The sequence below is a fragment of the Typha latifolia genome, chromosome 11 (assembly GCF_019914945.1).
Source record: "Typha latifolia isolate L0001 chromosome 11, TyphaL0001v2, whole genome shotgun sequence".
In the NCBI taxonomy this organism is placed as follows: Eukaryota; Viridiplantae; Streptophyta; class Magnoliopsida; order Poales; family Typhaceae; genus Typha; species Typha latifolia.
This window is the reverse complement of record NC_133096.1, coordinates 7,483,806-7,511,548: the sequence shown is the minus strand read 5'-3', so window position 1 is coordinate 7,511,548 and position 27,743 is coordinate 7,483,806. Positions and strand designations below refer to the sequence as shown.

Genomic DNA, 27,743 nt, shown 5'->3' with positions numbered 1-27,743 from the left:
CTCACGTTAAACGAAAAATTGAATGCCTCTCACTCTTTCTACAGCTCTACCCACTCAATCTTGTCTCTCTCTCACGTTTCCTACTTTCACACGTTAACTTTTTTTTATTTTTGGTGTGTAAACAGTGGAAATTTAATAATATTTCAATTAATCTGAGCTCAATTCAATTAATAGAGCTATTTTTCCTTCTTGTTTTTCATGTTGATAAGTACATATTACCCTCGAGGATTTCGGTCAAAAATCACAAACTTCTTTTTTTTTTTTTATCACCGTAGCTTCTCAACTTTTGACTAAGTTCATAACTAATTCGATTCAGTTGATGGCTCGACAATATGGTTAGCTTGGAGGAACAGCTTGATAACGCAACGGCTTGAAGTAAGTCTCGGTAATATTTAGTTTTAGAGTAATTATTCGACGACTAAGTAGTAAAAAGCTTGGTGAAGCCTAAGTACTTCTGTATCTAGAAAGGGTTAGCCTTTTTCTAACCTAATTTGCGCTCATAAATGATAAAAAAAATCTTTTGACTAAGTTCTAACAAAATTAACAATATTCTCAGTTTAAACAAAATCACTTAAGGTCATGTTTGGTTATGTGAATAAGCATAAACTTATTTTAATATAGTAATCGAATAACATCTAATTTCAATACTAGTTTATTAATGCATCCTCTTCATTCCTCGTCTTTTCTTCCATTAAATATTTTATATTTATCACTAAAATTTAATTATTATTTTTCTGCGATGACACTTCAGTCACTTTCTCCTCTCTCTCTCTCTCTCTCCTTATTTATTCACGGTAAATGGTACTTTTAAATCATTTCTTATCAAAATAAGCATGGCTAAATTAATTTGATAGTCATTCTATAGCCAAACGCTATCTTATTCTTTTTAAACTTATTTTATATCACTAAGATGCCCCCTTACTATCTCTCTCTTTCTCTCTCTCTTTATATCTATATATATATATATATATATTCTAGCGAATCATGATTATTTTAAGTGATTTTATTGTCTGTATTAGCCACACTTATAACAGGACTTCATAGGTAAAGTCCTATTAGAGCAAGTGTTACATGCTTCAAAAATAAAGAAACAAATAAATATATATATATATATATATATATAGCAGAATCTTGAATCTTCTGGTTGACTAGGTTAATTTGATAGCACGATAATCACACGGTGAGATTCGAGTATTAATATGGAATAAAAGATATATAAAATATACAAAAGAGAGTTGGTAGATATATATATATATATATATATATATATATATATATATATTGGGTGTGATGTAAATATATTGGAATATATTTTATTTTCATCACAAATGTTACGTGGGTTGACCCAAGCTCCACGAGAGAAGAATGGAGAAGCTTCTTCTATCTAGTGCGTGGTAATTGTGTTTGGCACGTGGCGAATAATGTTTGGGGGCGAGCGGTCGAAGACGAGTCAAAGTCCACCAGATTAATATTAGCGTTAGTGGATTTGAGCCACGTCACGGGTCGACTCAAATAATAGGATGAGACACGTTTTTCTTTTTTTCTTTTTTTTTCTTTTTCACTTTCGAAATTTGCATTAAACACCCCCCTCCCTACTCTTTTATTATTTATTTGTGATCCATATAACCTATATATATTTTTAATATAAGAAAATTATATTTTACTCCTTAGTTAGACCTAAATTCACCTTCCCATTGTATAGATTCCATCAAATAACTGTAACGAATTTAAAATAATAAGGATTAGATTTCATACTGAAAAGATATAATAAAAGTATACATGCATTTAATATATTTATCTGGAGTGATTATTTTTCTTAGTGTAGATTAAGGGTATTTTGGTAATGTCCCTAGTGTAGCTATTTAATCTAGAAGGTTTAGTCAAGTCTAATTGACAAATCTAATAGCATAGTTTGTTCTGAAAATATTTTAGTAAAATTAATAATGCAATCTAAAGGGCAAATATATTGAAAAATATAATTTTGAGACCATAACATAACATAGGGCTTTTCTATTGACAATATAAAATATAGTATGCACCATATATGTAATTGTACTGATTACGTTATAATAAAAATATATATTGACTATGAAAAATATATACACTTAATTATATGTTAAACTAAAAAATTAAATATAATTAAACAACAAAGCCCCTTAAACATCCTAACCTTTCTTGATAATTAGGTTAGAACTCTTCTATGAAGCTAGGGTTTAAAAAATAAAATCTTTCATTTGAAGTAATTGGAAAGTTGAAAAAGATTCTATTCACAGCTTGGTTAATTCAAATCGGTGAAATTGGTATTGCCATGAGGAACCAGCACCATGAAACTTGTGCTGCCGGCGTTAATTAGCACGAGGTCAAAGTTGGTAAAATATATGCGCCTAAAAGTCTCAAAAGCGAAATTATTCATTCTATAAGGACCAAAATAATAGAACTTTTCATAGTAGAAATAGCCGTCCGGAGAAAGGTTCTGGACTGCGTATAGTTGTCAATCTTTGAGCATTTCCCAATCCCCCCCCCTCTGGGAGAAGAGTATTATAATACTAATCACACCTAATAAAGTTAAGAAGAATTATATTTCACACCTTATATTTCTATAAATTTATGATCTATATAACTCTATCTTTCTAGCCGTATAGTTTAAAGAATATTACGTTAGACGACACTGCCTCTCAAAATATGTGAAGTTTGATTCTACTTTTACCGCTGGTGGTGGTGTTTTGGAAAGGAAAATAAATTCTAAAACATGAGCGTCGAAATATAAATTCATAAAGATATAGGGTGTGAAATATAATTTGCCAATTTTAAATGCGGAAAAGACCTCAGCGTAGACTTCTTCCCTTTTTGACTCTCTCTCTCTCTCCATCTTCTCCTCCTCATCTTCCTCTCGGGCCTCTCTATAAAACCCCAATCCAACTAGCTCAACTCTCAACAACACCTTGCGATCTCTCTCCCTCCCTAAAAGCGGATCAAACAACCGCAGCTTTACAAATTTCCACTCTTGGTTTTATTTAGTTTTTTTTTTGGAGTTCTTCAAGTATCAACAAATTAGTTAAATTCTATCTCAATGGAAGGAGTGGAAGTCCCTGCTTACTTCCTGTGCCCCATCTCACTCCAAATCATGAGAGACCCCGTCACCCTCTCCACCGGCATCACCTACGACCGCGACAGCATCGAACGGTGGCTATTCTCCGGCGACCACCACACGTGTCCGGTCACCAGGGAACCGCTGCTGCCGGACCTCGAGCTGATCACCCCGAACCACACCCTTCGCCGTCTGATCCAGTCCTGGTGCGTCGCCAACGCCTCCAGCGGCGTCGAGCGGTTCCCGACCCCGCGAGCGCCTGTCGACAAATCCCAGATCGCCGATCTCCTCCGTCAGGCGAAGTCACCGGAGTCCCAAGTGGTTCCGCTACGAAAGCTACGAGCTGTTGTCGTAAAGAGCGATCGCAGCAAGCGGTGCGTCGAAGCGTTAGGAGGCATAGACTTGTTACTTTCCATGGTAAAGAAGACCATCTCGAGCTTAACTTTGCCACAACAAGAGCAAGAAGAGATTTGCGACGAAGCTCTCGCCGTCTTATCCTCTCTCCAGATCTCGGAACAACAAGAGAACATCGATGATTTCATCGCCATACTAACAGCCATTCTAGCTCGACCAAACTACTACAAGTCTCGCGTTTACGCAATACTACTACTCAAGAACTTGGTCTCCGTCATGTCTCCGGCTAGATTGATAGCCACGAGCGCGCAGCTCATCGCGGAGGTTGTCAACGTCCTCCGCGGCGGCGTGTCCTGGCAGGCGACAAAGGCGGCATTGCATGTCCTGTGCCAGCTCTGCCGGCACGGAAGGAATAGGGTCAAGGCGGTGGAGGCCGGCGCAGTGCCGGTGGTGGTCGAGCTCCTTCTTGTCTTGCCGGAGAGGAGGGTGTGCGAGATGGTGCTAGTGGTGCTCGACCACTTGTGCGGGTGCGCAGAGGGGAGGGCGGAGTTGGTCGGGCACGCGGCGGGGATTGCGGCGGTGTCTAAGAGGATACTACGGGTGTCGCATGCGGCGAGCGAGAGCGCGGTGAGGGTGCTGCACTCCGTGGCGACGTTCTCGGCGACGCCGGCGGTGCTGCACGAGATGGTGCAGGTCGGGGTGGTCGCTAAGCTATGCATGGTGATGCAGGTGGATTGTGGGATGAAGGTGAAGGAGAAAGTGTTGGAGATTCTCAGGTTGCATTCTAGGGTTTGGAGGAACTCGCCTTGTTTGGCTCCTCAGTTGAAGGATATCTATCCTCGTTCATGAGGGAGAGAAAAATATTATCCTTTTTTTTAAATATATATAGCATTTTATGAACTGCAAGCAAGTTAAGTGTACATGATAATAGATTTACTTGCTACATTATATAAGGTTTTAAAGAAGAATGTGAGTTAAGCGTATGATTAGACCAAGGTTTTTAGCTGTTAAGAAAACACTAACTCCTAACTCATGGATTAAGATCGATCTCTTTGACAAAAATGTTGTGTTGCATAATATGTTGTTATTGATAGAATCATGTCATACCATAAGATACTTAGATACACCTCACACTTTGCATGCCATTTGGAGTTTTTGACCAAACTAGTCATGTTTCAAAAAAAAAATTTAGCAGAATGAATTACTCTCAAATTTATTTACTAAATATGGTCTAATTTATTATAGCTCTAACAAAACCATTGATCTGCTTAGCATTTTTGTATGATCCTAAAAATATCGATTTGTTCAGCATTTTATGTATATAAATTTTTTTAACCTAGTCTGGTGATAAAAATATTGATTAGTTCAGCATTTTTGTTAGGGGTATAATAAATTAGATCTTATTTAATAAATAAATTTAAAATTAGTTTATTTCGATAAAAAAAAAAGTTTATTTTGGTCAAAAACTTTGCCATTTGGGGTAGACTGTAGACTTATTATAGAATAACAATATTAAGTATAGCAAAACCTTTTTGAATCAAAACCCATTTGCAGACAAGTCGTTAGTCAAATTGATAAGGCATTCTCTCACTCGCTCTCATCTCCAACGACAATGTTGCAGCTCTCTCTGCCGCCTTTTTCAATCTGACTGGTCAATGCATAAACGAAACAGAAAAGGACAAAAAGCCAATCAATCCTCTCTTTGTCGGCCAATCGGCACTGACGCCTTAATTAAATGTTCTGATATCATATACATGACATAAATTTACCGGCTAAAAGCAAGGCTGGGCTTCTAACTAATGAGTAGTACTCATTACTCTATAAGCTACGTACGACTGGTTTAGTGCCAGAATAGAGTATACGTATAAGGGTTACGAACTCCTTAGAAATTTTACTCGGTTCACTAATGGAAGATTACGCCTATTCTCTTACCAATCGATCGATTTATAAGTAGATTACAAAGGGGCGGGCCGAAGCCAAGTCAAATTAGGCAGGCAAGAATATCTTCTTCTTTTTTCTTAATAAGCAATGGAAGCTTATTATACCTACTAACTCTGTGACTCAGCCATTTGGCAGCTACGGTTTGTAGCATGTTTTTCACAGCCATCTGGTAGCTGAAGATTCTAGCTTATGTTTCACATGCTCACAGCAAGCGATAAGATGGGACACAATTATCCATTCAACTCACGGTGCTATATATGTCTAGGTTTAGATAACTATCAACTTCGAGTCCCGTTACGGCTTGCACAGAGATTCAGAGAACATGATCGTACTAACCCTTCAAGAAACGGAATTGGTGACATGAAATAATCCGCACTTTAATCCAACATTTAAGTAAGAAGAAAGGAAAATTCGCAAGTATGGTTTTGTACAGCATCCCTTTTTAACTCTAACGACGACGGAGAAGGTAACCCAGGAACAACCCCACATTCAAATTTCTGCAGTCGGAAGAACTCTCTTCATCTCTGTTTTCTTTAATTGTTTCTGAGAAATAAATACAAAGAAGCTTACAGATGCTTTCATCTGAATTATATTCCCAATGTAGTGTAAGGGATGACCAGGAGGAACAATATATATCCTCCCCTGGTATTGGTGACCCCAAAAAACCGAAATGAGGGCAGGGACAACTTTCTTACTGAAACATTGAATCAGCCAAGGATTCCCAAGACTAAGTTTCCACAACCACGGGTAGAAGGATGACGGTAAACCAGCACATGTGCAAGTGAGGACACATCTGAAAGGTAACGAATGCTTTATTATATGGATAATGTTATGGCTTATCTGAGCCCCAAGCATCATCACGCATGGTATGCCGAGCAACAATTCGGTTCTTTCTCTCTTCCTCCTGCTTCCTCAGCTCAGCTGACCCAAAATTGGTGGAAAGCCTCATTCCCATCCCTTGAGCAATCAATCTCTGAGCTGTTCTTGCTGATGTTTTTGGTCTTGGATAAGGAGGTTCCAGATCTGGTATGTTTCATCCTTGGTGAGAAACAAGGCAATGAAATATTGTAGCAAAATACAGACACTGAAGTACTAATTTTCAGTTGTAGGAGATACATCAACATGGGGAAAAAATTAAACGAAATGAAAAGGAACACCAAGAGGTAAAAAAGGGAGAAATTACCTTTTCTGTTGAGGTCAGCCAAAAGGATATCGTCCTCGTCAAGAAAACGTACTTTATATTGGGACGGTACAGTCTTTAAAGCCTCATGTGCTGCAAGGCAACAGGAACAATATGTAATAGAAGATAAGAGTACAAACATGAACATTAAGGAGAAAATAATCAAGCATAAAAAAGACGTCATTGTAGAAAACTAAAAGCAAAATGAGCATTCATGTATACAGGTCACATGTGCTCCACACATATGGACCAATATGCATATGCAGGTGCATAGAGAGCATTTGAAGCATTCTGCCTGCTCAGGTGCATCACAGTATACTACCACTAAACAAAAGCTGCTACCAGATCCTTCTACTCTCTCATGGAGGTAAGGAACGAGGACAGTCTCAGAATAGTAGGTTTTTTTACTTTTTATTCAGTCGGCTTAAATCCTTCAAAGATAGTTATAGCTACCCCTTTTTGAAAGTTCATGGGGATAGGTTCTCATCCTATCTCATATTCTTTCCCCTTCCTGTGGTACCATATACTTGCCTATCTCAAACAAGAAGTTAAATTAATGCAGTTCTTACAGCCTTAGTGATTCATTCTCCTGCATATTCAAGTTAAACTTTTCTCATCAAACCTCCTCCATCTATCAATACAGCTTATAGTCTTGGTATTCAAAGAAAATAACTGACGGATCTTGTATGCCACTCGTGAGCTTCCAATTTATGGCATGCTTATCAAAATAAACCAAGTGATTGATACTATTTTCATGCCTATAGCTGTTGCTTTTAGTTTATTAATCATCACTTGAGGTAACTAATCATCCTCATTGTCAAACTGCTCTGTTCACCTACTGCAGCAAATTGATCAAATAAGTTTTTGTTTGAAAAAAGTCAAAACTAATTGATCACATAACTGAATGGCTGATTTTTGCCACACAAACAAACACCTTGGTCAATGCTATTAAATTTGACAACAAAGGTCAGTAGGATTATACATTTCTTGATAACTCTCTGACTTACAGTGGAGCAATATCATAAGGTGAAAAGCCTCCACAAATAACCAGCCAATCTGCTGATTCTGTAAGTTAATTTTTAGATACACCATTTCTCACTGATTTCTACCCTTTGTGCCATTTAATTAGAACTATTTAAGCACAATATGCTAACACTGTCTCTTGCTTCATCCAATGATGATCAATGACCCATTAAGATTGGTGCTCATATTACAATTACTTTCTTATTACTTTTCCTCAAAAAAAAATTGTCCAATGTGACAAATCTTTGTCACAATCTTTCATCAGTTAGAGATACTGCAAAGTATCTCCATGATGCTGCCCTTTCTGTCCTATTATCATGTCTTGCATGAATTTTACTCAAGGAGGATGACCCGATTAGGTAAATTTCTGATAAGAGAAGGGCTTTATCTCCGAGATTCTGTTGCATTATCTACCCAAGATGGTTTATCACATAGATGTCTATCACCCCAATTTCTTCTAGTCATCATCTTGACTCACTAGAAAAACCTACTAGACTGTCATTTCCCTAGTACTTCCAATTCCAAGAAAACAGCCTATTTGAAGATCGAGGAAAGTAGGAAACTTTCTTGAAGATAGACATAATCTCTCAAATACAGTGAGAGAAAACTTTAAAATCCTAGAGAATATTGGTATCTTGGTACAAACATCACTTTGCCCAAAAGATCAACAATTAGAACTCGCATGCAGTCCACTACGACATCCATCCATTCTCAAAGACTAGTTGGCAGACTCAGAATCACAAAGTAATGATGTTATCCTCCTACCAACCTTCTACCTCAATCCCTGCTAATATTTGGGAACTCATATAGGGGTATAGCAAGTATTTTTCCATCTTAAAGCATCACTTTCTCAAGGCAGTCTCCTCCTTCGGACTAGATTTTACAAACTCTGTTAAGCAATGCAAAATTGACTACCTAGTCAAGCCACCAGGTGCTTGTGATCCATTATGCCTAGGTCATGCCTACATCAAATAATGAAATAACAAGAGTAAGTGTCATATTCATCAACTAAAGTTGTGTCTCTTTCTATACTTGTTGCAACTACAATATATTGAGAAGTGACTTGCATGAGATGAATAAGCATATAGAAGCTGCTTAGGAATATTGTTCAAGCAAGTTATTGCATCAAATAAGGAGTATTTAGGAATATTTTCTAAAATATCCCAATACCTATTTTAGATAAAAAAGGGAGATTTTCATTTCACACCCTGCACTATTGACTTAGTCATATATTATGTATGAACCTTACTTTTCACTATTTCAAAGTCATATATGGCAATCAAAATTTTGTAGATATTGCAATAATTCAATTGGGTTGCAAACAGTGGCATCTTATTTCAATCAAGTTTGGATAACAGTCGTCATTTTATCCATTTAAGTTCAAATGAAGTACATGTGTAATTTGTTAAATCATTTTCTTTATGCATACTTTTCACTCAAACCCGTGGAAAGAACCGGAACCTCATGAATGAAATAGGACTTTTACCTAGTGAGACTCACAATATTTAGAAATTTTATTTTAATCAATATGCCTTCATGCTGCCAGGTTCAAGAAAGAAGATTTATAGAATTATTTTGAGTAAATTTTCTCTTTCGTTACCTTCAGAATTAGAAGAAAAAATATCCTTGGTTTTTTAAAATTTTCCTCTATTCTACAGAAAAGAGCATAAAATGTTGGTATCTCAGTCAGGCATAAGTAACTCATAATACCATCACAAAACATACATAGGAAAAGTAGATATCCGGACAATAAAAACATACCGACTGAGGGTGTCCCGAAAACCGCAAGTGCAACTGTATCAGTAACCCAGCGAATGGCGACTCCAGATTCTCTAAATTCTTCAAAGAGCTTTTCCAAGTCCGCCGTGCGAATACTCGGGGAGAAATCGTAAAGAACAAGCACATGTTTGGTCCCAAATCGTGCTAAAAGCATGGAACAAAACCAAAATTACTCTCTTTCAAATCCATTATTCAGGAAAAACTAATCCTGAACTAAGAATGCTTCACACTCACAGTTTCCGCTCCAAAATGCCTCATCCTCGTCCCAACGCCCGCGACCCTCCAATTCATCCAACGCCTTATCCGAATCATGCTGATCACTGTAAAGAACACTCTTGTCGTACAGAAACGAACCCCTCCCCCTCCGTTTGGGCGTCACGTGCGCCGCCGGTTCCTCTTCCGAAATGCTAGAGGAAGCCACCTCCGCCTCCGGCTGCAAGGAGAGCACCGCAGCATCATTTGCAAGGCGGTCCGCAACGGCCTCCCAATCTGCTCATTTGCCACCAGAAAACCCAATCTGATCACAATTTCCTCGAAAATTAGACAAGGAATGAGAAAGGATACCATCTTCGTCGTCTGTTACGTCGTTGTTTGAAGCGATGGAAGCCGACGTCTCTTCTTGAGCCGGAGTATTCTCCTTCGTCGGCTCGTCAGGATCCCTTCAAGATTCGCAAGAAACCAAATCAACAAGGGGATCTGATAAGAAACAGATTCCAGATAGAAAAGAAAGAACGTGAAACCCCTAGTCAGCGAACCCTAGAATTGGGGGGGGAGGGTGGAGGGCGGCGCGGGAGCGGGCGGCGATGGCGCGAGAACGGATCTCGTCGGCCTTGAGGGAGAATCCTCGGGATGCGTGGAGGTCGGCGAGATCGCCGAGTGCGGCGGCGAGGCGGAGGTCGCCAGCGGCGGAGGACGGCGGCGAGGAGCAGTCTAAGGTTTCGAGCTTGGCGACGATGGATTCGAGGAGGGAGATTGCTCCATCGACATCGCTGCGATCGACGAGGTCTTCGACCTCATCGGTCCAAGTGAGCTTGGTCTCGTCTTCCATGGCTGACCTGAGAGAGAGAGAGAGAGAGAGAGAGAGAGGAACGGCGCGGATAAATGTACGTATAAATGAGTGAGATACGAATATGGATCGAGGCCCAAGAGTGACCAAATTGGGCTGGGCTCACATTCATAGATGGCGGATTAAAAATGCATTGTGATCAACATTACACGAGTTTCGAGGTACTAAAATTGTTAGACCCCATAAATTATTACCCATTTCCACCTAGAAGCTCTTTAAACTATTAAATATCTTTCAAATTCTACATTTTCTTAGTTTCTGTTACGTTTTTCATTCATAAATTATCGCGTAGTTAGCTTTATAATATTTATATTCTTATTTTATAGAGCAGAAAGAAAGATAAATATCAATATATCTTGTAACCATATATTTAGAGGAACATTTTTGTTTTAATTCAACTTTTTCATAAATGGCTTCAGAGAGAGATTTTTAATAGTTTAAAAGTCTATATATATATATATAATAATTTAAGAATGTACGTAAAAATAGGGAATTGTGGATCAAATTGATAAACCCAATTATTATAAGTCTTTTGTATCTAATTTTGTGTCCTATTTATAGCTCACGTATTAGTAGATTTTATTAGCTAATTTTTTTTAAGCAATGCTAAATCATTATAGAAGCTAGGAACACATTGGGTTAATTATTATAAAAGGGTGTTTAGTGTGCGAATCTCTCGCCTAAATAATAAGCTAAGAGAAGAGTATGATGTATTTAGTTTATCTTATTAGTTGAAGAGATTGTTTCTGCAAATAAAACTCTATATAATAAAGATATATTCAGGGGGATTTAATACAGAGTCAAATGTACGCTAAGTCGCTAATAAATCGATTTTGTACATCCATCAGTCTTAGTTGTGATAGAAAACGACATGATGAGGAGAACCATTAGATCAATATTTTAGTACGCGTTCAACGTATTGAAGCTTAAACAAATCTAAATATGATATATAGAGTGTGGCAACACATACATATGTGGTTGAAACTCATACGTTTAACTCATTAACTATTTTAAAAACTTAAATTATTAAAAAATAATAATTTTTTATATTTATATTCTGACACTCTTATTCATTTGCACCCTTGAGACATTATAAAGGTCCAAGAAATTGAGTTAACTTAATTAGGTAGGGGTTTTATATTCTAAAATAAAAATAAGCAGAATATGATTTGAAGTAATGACTTTTTGCACTGGTATTATCATTATGTTAGCTCATCAGATGCTCCTCCATTCACTTGTGGATAAAGATTGGCTTCTTTTGCAATAAATTTTTATATATAGGTATACAAACTAAATAAACATTATACTAGTATAATAATTATTATTTCTCTCTCCTCTCATTTTATATTGTCAAATTAATAAAAATAAAAATTACATATTTACTCTTCAAAGGTCACTATTATAATTTTCATCTTCTAAATGTTATATTAAATGTACTCTTCTCTTACTCAAGAGTCATATCTTATACTGACCAACTCTAGTAGGTCATGGGTTTAACTTTCATGACTAAAGAGGTCATGAGTTTAACTCCAACCTCAAACAATATTGTCGAGAAATTATTTGGTGGTTTGGTGGCTTAGCTTGACTCGATTGATGGCTCGGCAGTATTTTTAGCTTATACTAGGCAGCTAAAAAAAGCTTGATAGAGCCTAAGTGCCTCTGTATCTAGGAAATATTGGCCCTTTGTCCGGCTCATATTTAGTCTTCGGGCTAATGAATAATTAATCAAAAAGCCATATGTTATACTCTTTTTCTCAAAGTTCATATCAAGTATACTATTTTTTTCTCTCTTAAAACCCCGGACTGTACAATAAAAAAATTTGCACTACCTATATAAATTCGCACTGCATGTCTACGTGACATTACAAAAAAGCCCACATTAGTTTGCAAAAAAAACCCGCACTGTTTGTATAAATTTATACCGCATGACTAAAAACTTCATTACATTGTATAAAACTCGCACTTTTCTCATAAAAAAAAGATTAATTAAAATATTATGAGATATTTTGGTCATTTATTTTAAGATGCTACTATTCGTAATACAATATTTTTTATTTTTTATTACTTTAATATTAATTTTATGTTGCATTAATAACTAAATATTAAAATAACTTATACAGATATTAATATTTTTCTTAGTATAAAAAATTAATATAGTTCTCTTATAATTACGCTTATTCTCGGTGGTGAACGGAACTAAAAACTTAGAGAATTATTACTCTTTATGCTAGTATTGAACTAAACATTCATATAAGTTATACTGTTATATGATATTAAAAATTAGAATACTAACAGTACAATAGACCTTATTACATAATAAGTGAATACAACTTAGACAATCTGGTCAAAACCTAACCCAACTAAGGATTTGGGCAAACCTGGCCCAAAGAGCAAACAACATAGACCACCAACACTTGTCCCCTGTGCATCGTTCAAATCAATTGCCATTAACCTTTTTCAAGCACGCTGCATATTAAGTTTCCTTCCGACTGCCTTCATTGCCTATAGTGGAGAATGAAGCCCATACCAACCACAACTCACCCCACCAATAAGAGATCACACTTAGCAGGAAAAAAAAAATTTAGAAAGCTATGCTTAGATTTAAATTCACTTCTCACCCTCTTATAGTTCTATTTATATCTTTTTATACTTTTATGATCATATATACTCATATTAATGAAAAAAAATAATGTTTTCAGTGTAAATATAATTATAAAAAAAGTAAAGTGATAGAAATTGAGTTTAGATCTAACGAGGAATAAAATATAATTTCTCCAAAAATTTAACCTGTCCTCGATGTGCTTTGACCACAAACAGCATATATCCCCCTATATCTTGCCAGAGATCTCCCAAGATCTGTTACTTTGCTTATATATACATAGTCAAGAACACTTATCTCTTCGTACCTCGAAATTAATTGTCTCTTTCCTCCATCAGCTAATGGAGCTTGGAATCTCCCCATGGCCGTCATCTTTTTGTTCATCAGTACTCGACAAGTTGAAGGCGAGCGCGAGGAAGGTGAGAAAGATTGGTGAAGACGATCCGAGGAGGATAGCTCATTCCTTCAAGGTCGGGTTGGCGCTCACGGCGGTCTCTTTCTTCTACTACGCCACGCCTATCTACGATGGCTTCGGAGTGTCGGCCATTTGGGCGGTGATGACCGTCGTCGTCGTCTTGGAGTATACTGTTGGTAGTGATCATATATCCGACACAAACTAAATTAATTAATTATCACAGCCTATCGCAGTCTAACTATGTACTGATCGTGCCAGGTGCGACACTGAGCAAAGGTTTGAACCGAGCAGTGGCGACGCTAATCGCCGGCGTTCTCGGCGTCGGAGCTCATGAGGTAGCAGCTCGAAGTGGCGAGAGAGGAGAGCCGATAGTTCTCGGACTCTTTGTTTTCGTACTGGGTATATACATATACATATATATTTATTTTTCCACGTGAATTTAAGATGGTATCAGAGGAAGAACGTTCTGAGCCCAAAATCTCACTGTAGGGGCAGCATCTACGTTCTCGAGATTCGTGCCGGCGATAAAGGCACGGTACGACTACGGGGTGACGATATTTATACTGACGTTTAGCTTGGTGGCTGTGTCGAGCTTCCGAGTGGAGGAGCTGCTGCAGTTGGCGCACCAGAGACTGTCCACTGTTGCCATTGGGGTGGCGATCTGCCTCGCTACCTCCTTCTTCGTCTTTCCCGTTTGGGCCGGGGAAGAGCTTCACAAGCTGGTGGCCAGCAACTTAGAGAAGCTCGCCAGCTTCTTAGAAGGCACGTATTATAACAAAATGTTTCAACGCTAAAATGTTTGAGTTATATTTTCACTGCTCAACTATGACTCAGGTATTGAAGTATAAAGATGTACAAAACCCTTGCATCATGTAAACTTACAACTTACACCTGTTATATATATATATATAACAACGTTGGTCAGGTGGAAAAAATAATTTATATATTTGCAATTGGACTCTTGGATGCTAAGAATAGTTCCCAAATTATATAAGGTTGTTGGAGCTAATTATATATACATATATAATGGTGGGTGCAGGATTGGAAGCTGAATGCTTTGGAGAAAAGGCTAGGCAACAAAATATGGAAGGCAAGCCCTTTCTCCAAGTTCACAAGAGTGTCCTCAACTCAAAAGCAAGCGAGGACTCCTTGGTAAGCCTATTGGTATTAAAAAGGACTTGAAATATAAACAAAAGTTATAAGCCACAAAGATATCAAAGGCAAGATGGGTAACTCTGTACGTAGTAGGGGGAAAAAACTCAATAAATCCATGTTCTTGCAGTTAAATTTTGCAAAATGGGAACCTCGCCATGGTAGATTTGGCTGTCATCACCCATGGAAACAATACCAAAAGCTCGGAGCTCTGAACCGCCACTGCGCCTCTTCCATGGAGTCTCTCGTTTCCTTTATCACCACCTTTCGAGAACCAATGGTACTAAAACTTATAATTTTCGAGTTAAATTATATTTTGGCCTCTTGAACTATGATTCAATATCACATAAAAATATATAAGTTTATTCATTTCTAAACTATCTGAAAATATTAATCTCCACTTCTCAGTAAGGATATAAGATTGATTATATTTTCAATATTATTTCTTTAAAAAAGGTGTAATGTGATATCGGATCATGGTATATCTATCATCTTAATCAATCTATCTTTGCTGCAGTCAAAGAATACGGATCCGGATATATCCGAGAAGATCCGGACCAGTTGTGTGGAGATGAGCTCCGGATCCGCTAAGGCGCTCAGAGAGCTCTCCACGGCGATCCGGGCAATGACGGTACCGCACCCCGCCAATGGCCACGTGGCAGCGTCTCTCGCCGCCTCCGCCGATCTCAGGCGCGCGTTGTCGGGTGGCGTGGCGCTATCGGAGGTCACGGACATAGCGGCGATCTCTTTTCTCCTCGCCGAAATAGTGGGGCGTACGGAGGAGATCGCCGGTTCAGTCGAGGAGCTGGCTCGGCTCGCCATGTTCAAGCCGGTTGAACCGGATTGTGGGTCCGCCGTTAAGCCCGTCGCCGATGATGAAGAGACAACTACCCGAGTTGCCATTACTATTGACCGATAGATTTTGCTGAGTATAGAGTTTAGATGTATTTGATGAAATAAGTACCATATATAGAAAATATTGCATATTTCCAACTTTGTACAACTTATGTAGTAATAAAATTATGGATAAATTACACCTTACTTTATTAAATGAGAACTTAATGGTATCGAATTACAATAAGAATCCATTTAACTAACTAAGCTCTATCACTTTGGCTATCGCATAAGCATGTTAAATCATAATACCATATTTTAGCTTAAGTTTTTGAGTTATTTCGTAAGCTAATTAATATTTGAATCCTAGATTATTAAATGCAATAGAGTTTCACGCTGACTCATCAAATCATATACTTGTGATGCACCAGAGCTATAGAGTTTTCTTTTTTAATCTCTTTTCAAGTCAAATTTGACAAGCAAATTTAAAGACGGAAGTGATTGGAATCCATGCTTGTTGTCCTTCCCTCTGTACTTAATGACTTCTTATGTGAAAGTGATTTGTTGGGTAAATGGGGGACCTGGAAAGTTGGAATATGATAAGGTGATAAGGAGATAAAAGCGTACGAATCTAGGATTCTTACTCCTTTCACCTTCAATCTACTTTCCACCAGCATTCCAGGATGATGTCCATGGGTGGAAAAAGAAACTGGTGAAAAAAAGAGAGCACTAGTGAGTTGGGTTTTGAGCTGTCCCTCACTACACTTCAAAGTGGGCTGCAAGAAATTAGTATTTGGATGGCAGATATCTAAAGAGAAAGAAAGAGATGCAAACAAAGGCCAAGCTTTAGGAGAAGTGGTGAGAATGAACAAGAAAGTCTTTTTGTCGTAGCTTACGGTCAGACCAGAAGCTCTGACCTCTGTGAATAATGGGAATGGCCTCGTTTTAGCACCTCAATCACCATCACATTGTACATAATTCTCGCCAGGGCTTAGTTATGGAGAAATTGTTGTCTCTAAGTGCCAAGTTAGGTGTATTGTTATGCCAAGCCACTTTGTTTGCTGAGCCTACAGAATCTTGTCTTTTGTCTTATATGATAGATTAGTTTAGGAAGGAAAAAAATTAAATGACATGCAGGATATATTTCTTGCTTGAAAGATGAATTTGAATATTTTGATTCTATCACAACGGTAAACATTCCAACAAAGAAAACAGATTAAATGGCATTCTGTATTTCTATGAATAAACAGATTATGCTTTTTGGCATTCTGTATTTATATGCTGCCATAGCAAGTCATTAGAATCACAGGAATGGCAATTGATGGTTCCATTCTCTGATAACAAGACTGTCAAGCCCCATCAATCTCCTTGGCCAGCCCAAGAATATGTCCCTCGATCTGATCATGCCGGGAAGCTGGCCAATGATGGTCATAAACGGTAGCTCGGCCAAAGCATCTAAAGCATCTTTCCTTCCTAATGGAACAACCGGTGCTAAAGATGTTGATTCCCTCAGAGGCATGCAATAGTTGTTGCAAAGAACTTGAAGTTGCTGATGAAGAAGGGAGCCAAGGATAGTAAGCTGGAGATTCAAGTAATGACATTCTAAAATTAATGACAGTTGGAGATTAATCCTCATTTATCATGGTTCATGGATTATAAGTTAGTTAATGAAGTGGAATTCTCTTTTTCTGTCAAATGCCAGTTCATCGTCTAAAAGGTATATCTATTCAGAGAGCCACACTTACAGGAACGTCGGTTATATCTCCAATGGAAAAAGTATTCCTTAAGCCTCCAACTCTGAAGTTCTCATCAACCATCCATCCTGTGTAGGTATTCCTTCAAGATGGTTTCCTGAAGCCATGCAGAATTCAGAGGTTTTCCAGTGCATGTAAAGAAACAGTCGGCAACAATAATTTCTCCTGTTGATGTTGTATACACTTTATCCGCATCTGAAATGGAGTCTAAATCAATCAACTGCTCCAACAGCACTGAAACATTCTTCGACTTCAACCAATCTAGTGCCTTATTGGAAGCTTTCAGCCCCATGGATTCCAGCAACCTTGATCCATTATGAACTAGAGTGACTTTCTTCGCTGGATAGTCAATTGCAATCTCCGCAGCAAGTTCGACGCCAGCATGCCCTCCTCCAATAATTAAGATAGACTAGGAAGATTTAATCTTTTGATTATCGATTATCTGAATTTGCAAATTTACCACCATTATGTATATTCTATCGAGTTTTTGCAATTGTCATTTTAAAGTACATATCATATGTCATAGAAACAATCGGAATGCCTTAGGAAGTATAGCTATGGAGTACATCTGAAATGGTCAGAAATCAGAGTTCAATATATTTTACATGTAAAAGAATAACAAAAGGCATGAGAAAGAACAAAAGAGAGGTGTACATTAATCGACATTGTGAAAAATAAATCAAGGTGAGTGATGAATGAACTGACCTTCCTTAAACATTTCTAACCTATCCTAGATATGCGACCAGTAGCCATGACAAGGTAGTCGTAAGCGACAAGGCAGGCCACCGACGTGATCACCACCGATTCATCGATATTTACGGCAGTGGATGTAATAACTTTTCCATTAAAGTAGTCAGTGTGTTGAATAAGTGACCTCTCTGCAATTGATGGTTCCACTTTGGCCCTTAAACTTGCCCAAGGGATCTCAAAATACTCCTTGCTAAAACAAATTAAAAGATGAAGTTGTATATAAATATACTAAAAGTTGAGCACAAATCTTTGAGTAGATCCATAATGAAGCAAAAAACCTTATCAAAGATTCAAACTTTAGAGCAGCCGAAACAATAAAATGGCATTAGGTTAAATTACGAGGAAATGGCACTTACGGATCGATCAGGACGATATCAGCAACGTGCTGGATCAATTTGGCGAGCAGGGCTCCTGCGATCCCTCCCCCGACGATGACCACCCTACTCCCCATCCGTCCTACTCCAAGGATTTGTTGGAGGTGGTGGCGGGGAGTGCAAGAAGCCGTAAGTAGTGACGATACTTGGCGACTGTGGAGATTAGAAGGGAGGAGGAGGAATTATTAGATTGAGGCGTTGGCCAACATAAGCTGCAATTGCATGAGAGAAGGTATGGCAATAGAACAACAAACCAAACTCAATGCCCACAAACCATTACCACCCACTACTTCCTCACACCCACCCTAATCCCCACAAACCCAACACTACCTCCACCGTCGCTATCACTGAAAGAGGAGTCGTGGCGAGAAAATGATCAATGACAAAAGCAGGCCACCGAAGGTAGGTATGATGGCCGTAAATTCAATCGACAAGGAAGTGCTAGAAGACGAGCCGAAGCAAGCAGGTGGGGAAGGAGAGGGCGGTGTGATCAGGGCCGCAGATGACGACGAGAAAAGAAAGGATGGAGGTGGCGACGTAGAGAAGGTGAATGTGACAATATCGATAACAAAAATGGTGCCGCAAAAGTGGAAGAGTATAGAGCTTGTAACCATGGAATCTTCGATGACATAGAGGAAGTTGTATATGATAATGACAATGATGTTTAAAATGGAGAGAGAGAGAGAGGCGAAAGAAGAGAAAAGAAGGGGAGAAATAAATCAGAGGAGAAAGAGACACACAAAGACTTCACAAGGGGATAATGAGGGGATGAGGAGGAGGGTTGTCAAAGCGATAGAGATAGCCCTCAAGAGAGGGAAGGAGCAAAAATTTCTAAAACTCTAACTTGTATCCACCCCTTTTTTGTACATTTAATTACCATATTTGATAAATATAGATACAAGTACGGATTAGTTGTTGAATATATTTGAATTCCTTTTGTAAAATCATAAGAGGCATAATATTACTCAAATTTAATATGCATACATATATATATATATATATATATATATATATATATATATATATATATATATGATTCTCTTGTTATTTCTGGCATTTACTTTTGTTAGCAAATACATTTTTTAATTGCAATTATATTCATCGGATGATTCTATCTATAAAACATTGATCACTATGATTCTATCTATCGGATCGGGTATGGTGAAAGCCCACCACCCTATTTGCACCCGGTAGAAATATTTAAACCTCCGACGATAGGAAAAGAAAAAAGTGGGAAAGAGAGGCGGGAAGCAAAAGAATCGAGGAAGCTCAAATCCTGAGCCTCTCTTCGACCATTAAAGAGATTGGAGAGATGAAGACCAGGACGTGTCATCCTTGTCTTGTTGCTCATCCTTCTCTTTTTGTTAATTTAACAAAGCCGCCTAACAAAACCTTTTCTCCCTTACTTTTACTTTGATTAATTCTTATTTTAGATTTAACGTACGACAACTGCATGTAACTGCTGGAATACTCCGGAGTCCGCACGCTACTGTGGCATGCGGCATGCCGGCCGGTGCCACGCACTCTTTTCCTTTGCTTACATATAACATAGTCAAGAACTGTTCTTGTCAATTGGTAACTCGGCATTAGTTAATTCTCTCTTTCCTCCATTAGCTAATGGAGCTTGGAATCTCCCCATGGCCGTCATCTCTTTGTTCATCGGCACTCGACAAGTTGAAGGCGGGCGTGAGGAAGGTGAGGAAGATCGGTGAAGACGATCCGAGGCGGATAGCTCATTCCTTCAAGATCGGGTTGGCGCTCACGGCGGTCTCCTTCTTCTACTACGCCACGCCTCTCTACGATGGCTTCGGCGTATCGGCCATGTGGGCGGTGATGACCGTCGTCGTCGTCATGGAATATACTGTTGGTAGTGATCAAATATCCCACACAACTAAATTAATTAATTACCACAGCCTATCACATTCTAATTATGTACTGATCGTGCCAGGTGCGACACTGAGCAAAGGTTTGAACAGAGCATTGGCGACGCTGATTGCCGGCGTTCTCGGCGTCGGAGCTCATGAGATAGCAGCTCGAAGCGGTGGGAGAAGAGAGCCGATAGTACTCGGACTCTTTGTTTTCATACTAGGTACACACACACACACACACACACACACACACACACACACACACACACACACACACACACATATATATATATATTTCACGTGAATTTAAGATGGCATCAGAGGAAGAACGTTCTGAGCTCAAGATGTCACTGTAGGGGCAGCAGCTACCTTCTCGAGATTTGTGCCGGAGATAAAGGCACGGTACGACTACGGGGTGATGATATTTATACTGACGTTTAGCTTGGTGGCGGTCTCGAGCTACCGAGTGGAGGAGCTGCTGCAGTTGGCTCACCAGAGACTGTCCACTGTTGCCATTGGGGTGGCGATCTGCCTCGCCACCTCCGGCCTTGTCTTCCCTGTCTGGGCAGGGGAGGAGCTTCACAAGCTGGTGGCCAGCAACTTAGAGAAGCTTGCCAGCTTCTTAGAAGGTACGTATTATAACACAACGTTTTTGGACGTTAATTGTCACGTCGTGAGCTATGACTCGGTATGGCAGTACCCTATTGCTGAGGAATAAAAATGTACAAACCCCTGGCATTACATAAACTTATAATATAATGTGATACTGATAAGGTGGAAAATATAATTTAGCATATTTGAATTATAAAATTTTCTGTAGAACACCTGGCCTATATTTCTAATTTGACTCTTATTCTTATATATATGCTGGATGCAGGATTGGAAGCCGAGTACTTTGGACAAAAGGATAGGCAGCGAAATATGGAAGGCAAGCTCTTTCTCCAAGTTCACAAGAGTGTCCTCAACTTAAAGGCCAGTGAGGACTCCTTGGTAAGCCAATTGATAGTGATTTCAACTTGCAATATATACAAAAGTTAATTATAGCCAACAAATTAAGATATCAGAGACAAGATGAGTGACTTTGCAGGAGAAATAAACTCAAGAAATTCATGTCCTCACACCAAAGGAGCTATGTTTAATATGCTTACATCTTCCTAACTTGCAGTTAAACTTTGCAAAATGGGAACCTCGCCATGGTAGATTTGGCTATCATCACCCATGGGAACAATACCAAAAGCTCGGAGCTCTGAACCGCCAATGCGCCTCTTCCATGGAGTCTCTCGCTTCTTTCATCACCACTTTTCGAGAACCAATGGTACTCAAAATTCAGTATCACATATTTTCCCGAAGAATAACAATATACGAGTCTACTTCTAAACTATCTAAAAAGTTGCAATCTCCACTTCTCAGTAAGTAGATAGATTGATAACGTTTTCAATCTATATTTTGTTCACCATCTTAATCAATCTATATTTGCTGCAGTCAAATAATACGGATCCAGATGTTTCTGCGAAGATCCGGACCGCTTGTGTGGAGATGAGCTCCGGATCCTCTAAGGCGCTCAGAGAGCTCTCCACGGCGATTCGGGAAATGACGGTACCAAACTCCGCCAATGACCACGTGGCAGCGTCCCTCGCGGCCTCGGCCGATCTCAGGAGCGCGTTGTCGGGTGGCGTGGCGCTATCGGAGGTCACGGATGTAGCGGCGATCTCGTTTCTCCTTGCCGACATAGTGGGGCGTATGGAGGAAATCGCCGGTTCAGTCGAAGAGCTGGCTCAGCTAGCCCGGTTCAAGACGGCTGAACCGGATTGTGGGTCCGCCATTAAGCCGTTGGCTGATGACGAAGAGCCAACTGCTCAAGTGGCCATTGCTATTGATCAAATGAGTTGAGAGTTAAAATGTAATCGATGAAACAAGTACGATATATAAATACTATTGAATATATTTCTAACTTGAGAGTATCTTTGGTGCCTAAGGAGTAATTGTTTATGGGACGATTTGAAGAGTATCAAACGGTTAAAATTTTAAAGAGTATAATATGAATGTATAAAAATTAAAGGATACTTTCGGTTCTTTTAGGTAACATTTTTTTCGCACGGCTTTTTTTCGCTCTTTCTTCTCTTTTTGTATTTTTGTTCTGTCAGGTTAAGAGAGTGGCAGTAGTAAACTAGTTATAGATTATTATTTTCTAGTGAACTCTTCCTTCAAAAGAACGATCTCTCTACCATTCTCTCCTCTTTCTCTCTCTCCTTTTTTTTGTCACTCTGGTAGGTCGCAGAGAACACATTTTGTGACACGATATTCATGAGCTCATAGCATAAGCCCCAAGGAGATGGTGCATGCATGGACAATAGTGCAAGTATTTTTCTTTCTTCTATCATTTTGGAGAAATAAATAGAGAGTGACCGAAGAGCAAGTTTTAATAAGTTTTGAGAGAGAAAGAGAGAGCCGAGAGAGGATTTATGGTGATCTTCCATCAGCCTCCTCATCCTCCTTTGGTAAGTCGTCGCCACTATCTCCTCCTTCGACATGTCATTGTAGCCACCACCTGCTCTTCCTCCTTTCTAAGCTATAGCAGGCTCGGCTCGTTTACAACTCTAATTGGAGTTCAGCGAAGGAGGGCTTCCTTGCCGGAGTCGAGATTGATAACACCGATCCAGCGATCGAAGCCATGGATCGAGATCGGAGAGATGAGAAAAGAAGAAATCAAGAAGAGATCGGAGGTCTGTGAAGGAAGGAAAAAGTAAAGCGAGAAGAGATGAAGATGGATGAGTGCTAAAAGGAATAATATGCCCTTTTTTATTAATTTTAGGGGTTGAAACTAGCATAAGATAGATAAAACTAGCTATTATAGCCGTTAGATTATAATTATAATTTTTATACATGTATTGAAGTATTTGTCTTATAACTTAGTACAATGTATATATTAATAAAATTATGGGCAAAATATAACTTACCCTATTATTTTTTTATCTAACTTTAACCTAGTTTTCTGTGATTAAGGTGAGTATTGTAGAAGCGCCCATGACGACCACCTTAGTGGGATGGCACATCACCCGCACAACCAACAGAAAAGGGGGCAAAGTTTTGGCATGTGGTCAAGGCAATGTTGGCGGGCTGCCAAGATGGGTATCGCGTGGAGGGCCGGGCGGCCCGCTATAATTATGGGTCAAGCCTGGCGATCTACTAATGAATAACAATTAACCTATTTAAAAGAAAACCAGATCCCATCGTTGTCTTTTCTTCCTCGCTCTCAATCGATTAAAACCATCGTCTCCCTCTCTTTTGATCGTTTTCGAGCGGTTGCAAGAAGTCGACGGCAACAGGCAAGGTAGCTCTCGAACCCTTTCTTCTTCTCTTTCTTCTATTTCACTCTCCTCTATTTTTTTTTTGTTTTGAAACAAGCTCTCACGGCTAATTGGCCACCGAGAGTGAGTTGGCAGCATCATTCTTCTTCTTCTCTTTCACTTTTGGCTTTCATCTTTTTTCTTCACTGGTACAGTAGGTTCCTTCTCTAATTAGCAGCAATAGATAATCATGGCAAACATGCTTTGCTTCCATGCTTCTTTAGGTTTTTTTTTTCACAGTTTAACTTTCCTGATTCTTGATAATTGATTATTGAGCTAATTAGTTTGCTAGAGAAGAAAGCCGATAGTATTGATGTCTTGGCTCCTCGCTAATCCCTGTTAATTAGCAAATTGATTATTTCACTGTCTTGAACAGTTGAACTATTAAATGTAGATTTCTTTCACTGTCCTGAAAATTTGTTATATTAGTTTGCTAATTTAATCTGTTATGCTAATATAATTAATTGCTAATTAGTTTGCCAGAGGAATTAACTGATGTTATTTGTAATTCTTTCACTAGCTTGAATCTTGATTTTTGATCTTTGAAATGTAAATATCTTTCACTGTGATAAGAAATTAGCTAATTAGTAATTACTTTTAATCTGATATGCTAGTTATTTTATGCTATTTATTTTGAATATTTAGTTATGATTCTTGTGAACTTGTTATTACGGTTGTAAATGATGAATCATAATTATGTTATTTGATGTTCTGGTGTAGTATATTATTATAAATTATATATATATATTATATTAGTATTAAGATTTTATTATATATATTAATATGTTTTATATAAAAAATGTTAGATCGTCTTATCATCCACCTTGTTGCTAGGCGATGGGATGATCACGCGCTATCTACGGGTGGCTTTCAAAACAATGATTTAGGTTAACTTATAATTGTTAGATTTTCTATTCAAAAGTAATGATTTATCATTACTATTTTTATTTTTATTGCCATGAATAAATTACAAAATAAATAAACTAGGCCTACAATATTCAAATCAGGCTATATTTATATGAGTAAGAGGTCTTTATACTCTCTAGTTAATAATATACTAATAAATATAAAAATTTTCTAGACTAGAAGAAGGTTAAATACTCAAGTTTGGAGTATAAAGGATGTAAGTTAAAAATTGGCCCAAATCATAAGGAGGTAAATTATAATTCTCCCTAAAATTATATATTTCGTGGTCAATGACAGAGGAAATGGGAGAAACTGAATGAAGCTACTAAATAATATATACATGTATTAGACTCTAGTTTCACTTAATATTGATGTAAACCACCAGCATAACGCAAACAATTCTTCATGGTGACCAAAGCTACCAGGATAAATCCGGATAGAAATGGCTATCACGGAGTGGATAAATCCCCAGATTGTGGTCAAGTTTGATCTCATGATCAAACACTGGCGTTGCTGCTGAAAATTAACATGCCAAAAACGATGGGAAAAAGGCCGACGCAGACGAAGAACTGCATGATTGATTGATTCGCTTCCTCAACCGGACTTCCCAAATTGCATCTGCTTCTTGCTTTTGATCATGATCTAGCTGTGTTCATGTATGTGTACAGAAAAAGAGTTATATATATATATATATATATCGGATCATGGATATTCCATGAAAATGAGCTCCGAAATAGGGGCGGAAACGAATCAGGTTTAATCCGATCTGATCTGCTATCTCATTCAAATTGGATCGGATTGGATACGAGTAAAAGAAATCACTTGAATTGGATATATATACGAATAGTTAAAAAAGAAAATCGGGTCAAATACAGGTATAGTTTATTTTTCGATATAGATAGGAATGTAGATAAGGACTTAAACCCTCCTATGTTTTAGGCCAAATTACAGTTGTTAGCTTTCTTTTTATTTAAAAGTAATGGTGTTTCATTAGTGCCAATATTTTTTACTTAACAAATTACAAAATAAATAAGCTATGCCTACCATATTAAAATCAAACTATATTTTTGTATGAGTAACTAATTCTTTACACTTTCCAGTTAAGAGTTAATTAATAATTATAACTTTTTTCTAGACCAGAAGAAGGTTAAGTATTTGGTCCAAGTCACAAGAAGTTAAGTTGCAAAATTGTAGTAAATATGGTATTAGAGTTTTAAAGATGTTATTATAGGAATGTTATCCATGTTAAATTAAGTTCATGTCCAATATGAATATGAATATAACTCATTTATTTAACGTGTTGAAGATACTAATTAACTCATATATATATATATATATAAATATATATATAATTTTTTTGTTTTGTTATTTTTCACATTTACTTTTTGCTAGCAGTTGATTTTTTAATCGCCATTGTATTCATTGATGATTCTATCTATAAAGCATGATTAATTTGATTAGATTAAATTTTCAATAAGGTATCGGGTCGGGTATGGGCTGTGGAAGTCCACCACCCAGTTAGAAAAAAGAGGAGGGAAAAGTGAGGCGGGAAGCGTAGGATTCGAAGAAGCCCAAATCCTACGAGTAGAGAATCTCTCCTGCATCATTAGGAGCTCAAACGAGATGTCGCAATCCAAGATCAGTGCCTTCTTCAAGCCCTCGCATCCCAAAACCCGTGACACATCTCGATCTACCTCCCCGATTCCACCGTCAGAGATCTCGGTCACCTACAAGCGCCGGAACCCAGAATCCGATCCTAAGAGGTTAAAAAGAAAGATCTAATAGTTCTTATTCCTGGATCTACTCGCAATTCTGATCAAGATCCATGTCTTAGTTTACCATTCTCATGTCTAGGTACTTAAACTTTTCAATTCCGTTTGGGCAGTGATGATGAAGGATTGAAACAGATTAAGAAATTGGCAAATGCTGGCAAGACTCTTAACAAGAATAAGAGTTATGCACAGTATCATCTGGAATTGGGACAATCCGATTTCCTCCTCCATAGTTGCTCTGTTTGCGGATTAATGTACGCGCAGGGAGATGAGGGAGATGAGAAGGTTCACAGGACATTTCATAAGAACTACTATGAGGGAATCCAATTCAAGGTGTTTGTTCTTTTGCCAGTCTAATTAATTAGTTATAGATGGAATTCTTTATTGTGTTATAATGATGCAACGTGAGATGCAGGGTTGGGGCAATGAGAGGGTTGTAGCAACATTTAGCGACAATGGAGATCGTGTAGTGTTGGTGGTAGATAGCAACTCCTCCACTCAGAAGAACAAGGTATCATTTGATTGAGGAATACATCTACAATATATGTCCTATTATACTACACAGGATCCATGTTTTCTATTAAAAATTCCATCTTTACTAGAATTTAGATAGATTAGAACATACAGAACATGTGAGGATTGATTGATAGTTCTTAAAGTTTGCAGGTCAAGCAAGTTATTGAAATGATGGAGAAAGAGCTTGGATTCAATGAAGGCCAACTTCTCCATAAGCTTTGCAAGGTAAGATAATTAGTCTATGCTTCGTTACAGACTTTTCCAATGGATTAACTCATGCACCTCTTTACTTCATAAAGGTTCTGTCTCTTGTGTAGGTTTACTTGTTCATTTCAAGTCATAGGATTGCCGGCTGCCTCGTTGCAGAACCAATAAGAATGGCGCATAAAGTTATCTCAAGTTCCTCGAGCAGAGATTCTAATGATGGCACCTCTACCAAATTACTTCCGACTGATTTACCAGCAAATGACATGGAGTCAAGGAAGGCAAATGCAACCTTACAGTTTGGACAATTTAATTTTAAGAGGGAAATTATTAGAAGAGGTAATCTTTCAGATAAGGCCAAGGTAGAGCAATGGGAGACTGGAGCTATTCTTTGCGAAGAGGAAGCTATGCCAGCTCTGTGTGGTTTCAGAGCCATATGGGTAGTGCCATCTAACAGAAGGAAGGGAATTGCCTCAAAACTAATAGATGCTGCAAGGTAAAAGTTTCTTTGGAGATTAGAAGCAAGTTTTTTGTCTCGATCACTGCCCTATGATGTTCTGCTGATTCTTTTTCTATGAGACATAAGAATATGAAGCTAGAATTTACTTTTTCAGTAGTTCATTGATTTGGAAAATTCATCATCTATCCTATTCTTCAACAAACTTTCTTATAACAGAATGTCCTTGTGCTTTGCTGATAACTCTTAAGTGAACGTTGCATTTATTGACATAATTTTCTTCATGCAGTAGTAGTATGCTCGGCACTATTCTTGATACTGCTATTTTCTTTTTGTACAGGAAGAGCTTTTGCACAGCTCAAAT

At 38.2% G+C, this 27,743-nt stretch overlaps 5 protein-coding genes and 1 pseudogene across 5 annotated transcripts; 4 read left to right on the top strand and 2 right to left on the bottom strand.

The window, feature by feature from the left end:
* The first annotated feature begins 2,937 nt into the window (after positions 1-2,937).
* Positions 2,938-4,407, top strand: LOC140797301 (E3 ubiquitin-protein ligase PUB23-like). The gene has a single exon (XM_073150639.1). The coding sequence runs from the start codon at positions 3,071-3,073 to the stop codon at positions 4,289-4,291; it is 1,221 nt and encodes a 406-aa protein (XP_073006740.1). The 5' UTR covers positions 2,938-3,070; the 3' UTR covers positions 4,292-4,407.
* A 1,470-nt stretch (positions 4,408-5,877) lies between these two features.
* LOC140798330 (uncharacterized) lies at positions 5,878-10,451 on the bottom strand. Its single transcript, XM_073152149.1, has 6 exons — positions 10,121-10,451; positions 9,930-10,024; positions 9,600-9,854; positions 9,348-9,509; positions 6,567-6,656; positions 5,878-6,406 (listed from the first exon to the last, which is right to left on the bottom strand). Exons 1-6 carry the CDS (start codon positions 10,411-10,413, stop codon positions 6,213-6,215), a joined length of 1,089 nt encoding a protein of 362 aa, XP_073008250.1. The 5' UTR covers positions 10,414-10,451; the 3' UTR covers positions 5,878-6,212.
* Positions 10,452-13,339: 2,888 nt separating this feature from the next.
* Positions 13,340-15,648, top strand: LOC140797943 (aluminum-activated malate transporter 1-like). Its single transcript, XM_073151652.1, has 6 exons — positions 13,340-13,621; positions 13,704-13,844; positions 13,935-14,207; positions 14,485-14,597; positions 14,728-14,877; positions 15,115-15,648. The coding sequence occupies exons 1-6, from the start codon at positions 13,372-13,374 to the stop codon at positions 15,514-15,516; spliced, it is 1,329 nt and encodes a 442-aa protein (XP_073007753.1). The 5' UTR covers positions 13,340-13,371; the 3' UTR covers positions 15,517-15,648.
* A 1,086-nt stretch (positions 15,649-16,734) lies between these two features.
* Positions 16,735-18,386, bottom strand: LOC140797764 (uncharacterized; annotated as a pseudogene).
* Positions 18,387-19,926: 1,540 nt separating this feature from the next.
* On the top strand, positions 19,927-22,067 carry LOC140797763 (aluminum-activated malate transporter 1-like). The gene is made up of 6 exons (XM_073151414.1): positions 19,927-20,176; positions 20,258-20,398; positions 20,534-20,806; positions 21,055-21,167; positions 21,343-21,492; positions 21,660-22,067. Exons 1-6 carry the CDS (start codon positions 19,927-19,929, stop codon positions 22,065-22,067), a joined length of 1,335 nt encoding a protein of 444 aa, XP_073007515.1.
* A 3,935-nt stretch (positions 22,068-26,002) lies between these two features.
* LOC140797760 (protein CHROMOSOME TRANSMISSION FIDELITY 7) lies at positions 26,003-27,738 on the top strand (the record flags this gene model as incomplete). Its single annotated transcript, XM_073151403.1, has 6 exons — positions 26,003-26,193; positions 26,316-26,535; positions 26,618-26,713; positions 26,869-26,943; positions 27,036-27,418; positions 27,720-27,738. Coding segments are annotated over exons 1-6 (933 nt in total), but the record flags the coding sequence as incomplete, so codon positions are not given.
* Positions 27,739-27,743: the final 5 nt, after the last annotated feature.

Bases quoted from the DNA above. Each gene is read 5' to 3' on its own strand.
- LOC140797943 (XM_073151652.1), top strand. From the start codon at position 13,372: ATGGAGCTTGGAATCTCCCCATGGCCGTCATCTTTTTGTTCATCAGTA. The intron at 14,208-14,484 runs GCACGTATTATA...TGGTGGGTGCAG, and splicing joins GCTCGCCAGCTTCTTAGAAG to GATTGGAAGCTGAATGCTTT. The intron at 14,878-15,114 runs GTACTAAAACTT...TCTTTGCTGCAG, and splicing joins CCACCTTTCGAGAACCAATG to TCAAAGAATACGGATCCGGA.
- LOC140797301 (XM_073150639.1), top strand. From the start codon at position 3,071: ATGGAAGGAGTGGAAGTCCCTGCTTACTTCCTGTGCCCCATCTCACTC.
- LOC140797763 (XM_073151414.1), top strand. From the start codon at position 19,927: ATGGAGCTTGGAATCTCCCCATGGCCGTCATCTCTTTGTTCATCGGCA. The intron at 20,807-21,054 runs GTACGTATTATA...TGCTGGATGCAG, and splicing joins GCTTGCCAGCTTCTTAGAAG to GATTGGAAGCCGAGTACTTT. The intron at 21,493-21,659 runs GTACTCAAAATT...TATTTGCTGCAG, and splicing joins CCACTTTTCGAGAACCAATG to TCAAATAATACGGATCCAGA.
- LOC140798330 (XM_073152149.1), bottom strand. From the start codon at position 10,413: ATGGAAGACGAGACCAAGCTCACTTGGACCGATGAGGTCGAAGACCTC. The intron at 10,025-10,120 runs GTTCGCTGACTA...CGAATCTTGAAG, and splicing joins CCTCCCCCCCCAATTCTAGG to GGATCCTGACGAGCCGACGA. The intron at 6,657-9,347 runs GTATGTTTTTAT...GTTGCCTTGCAG, and splicing joins TTTCGGGACACCCTCAGTCG to CACATGAGGCTTTAAAGACT.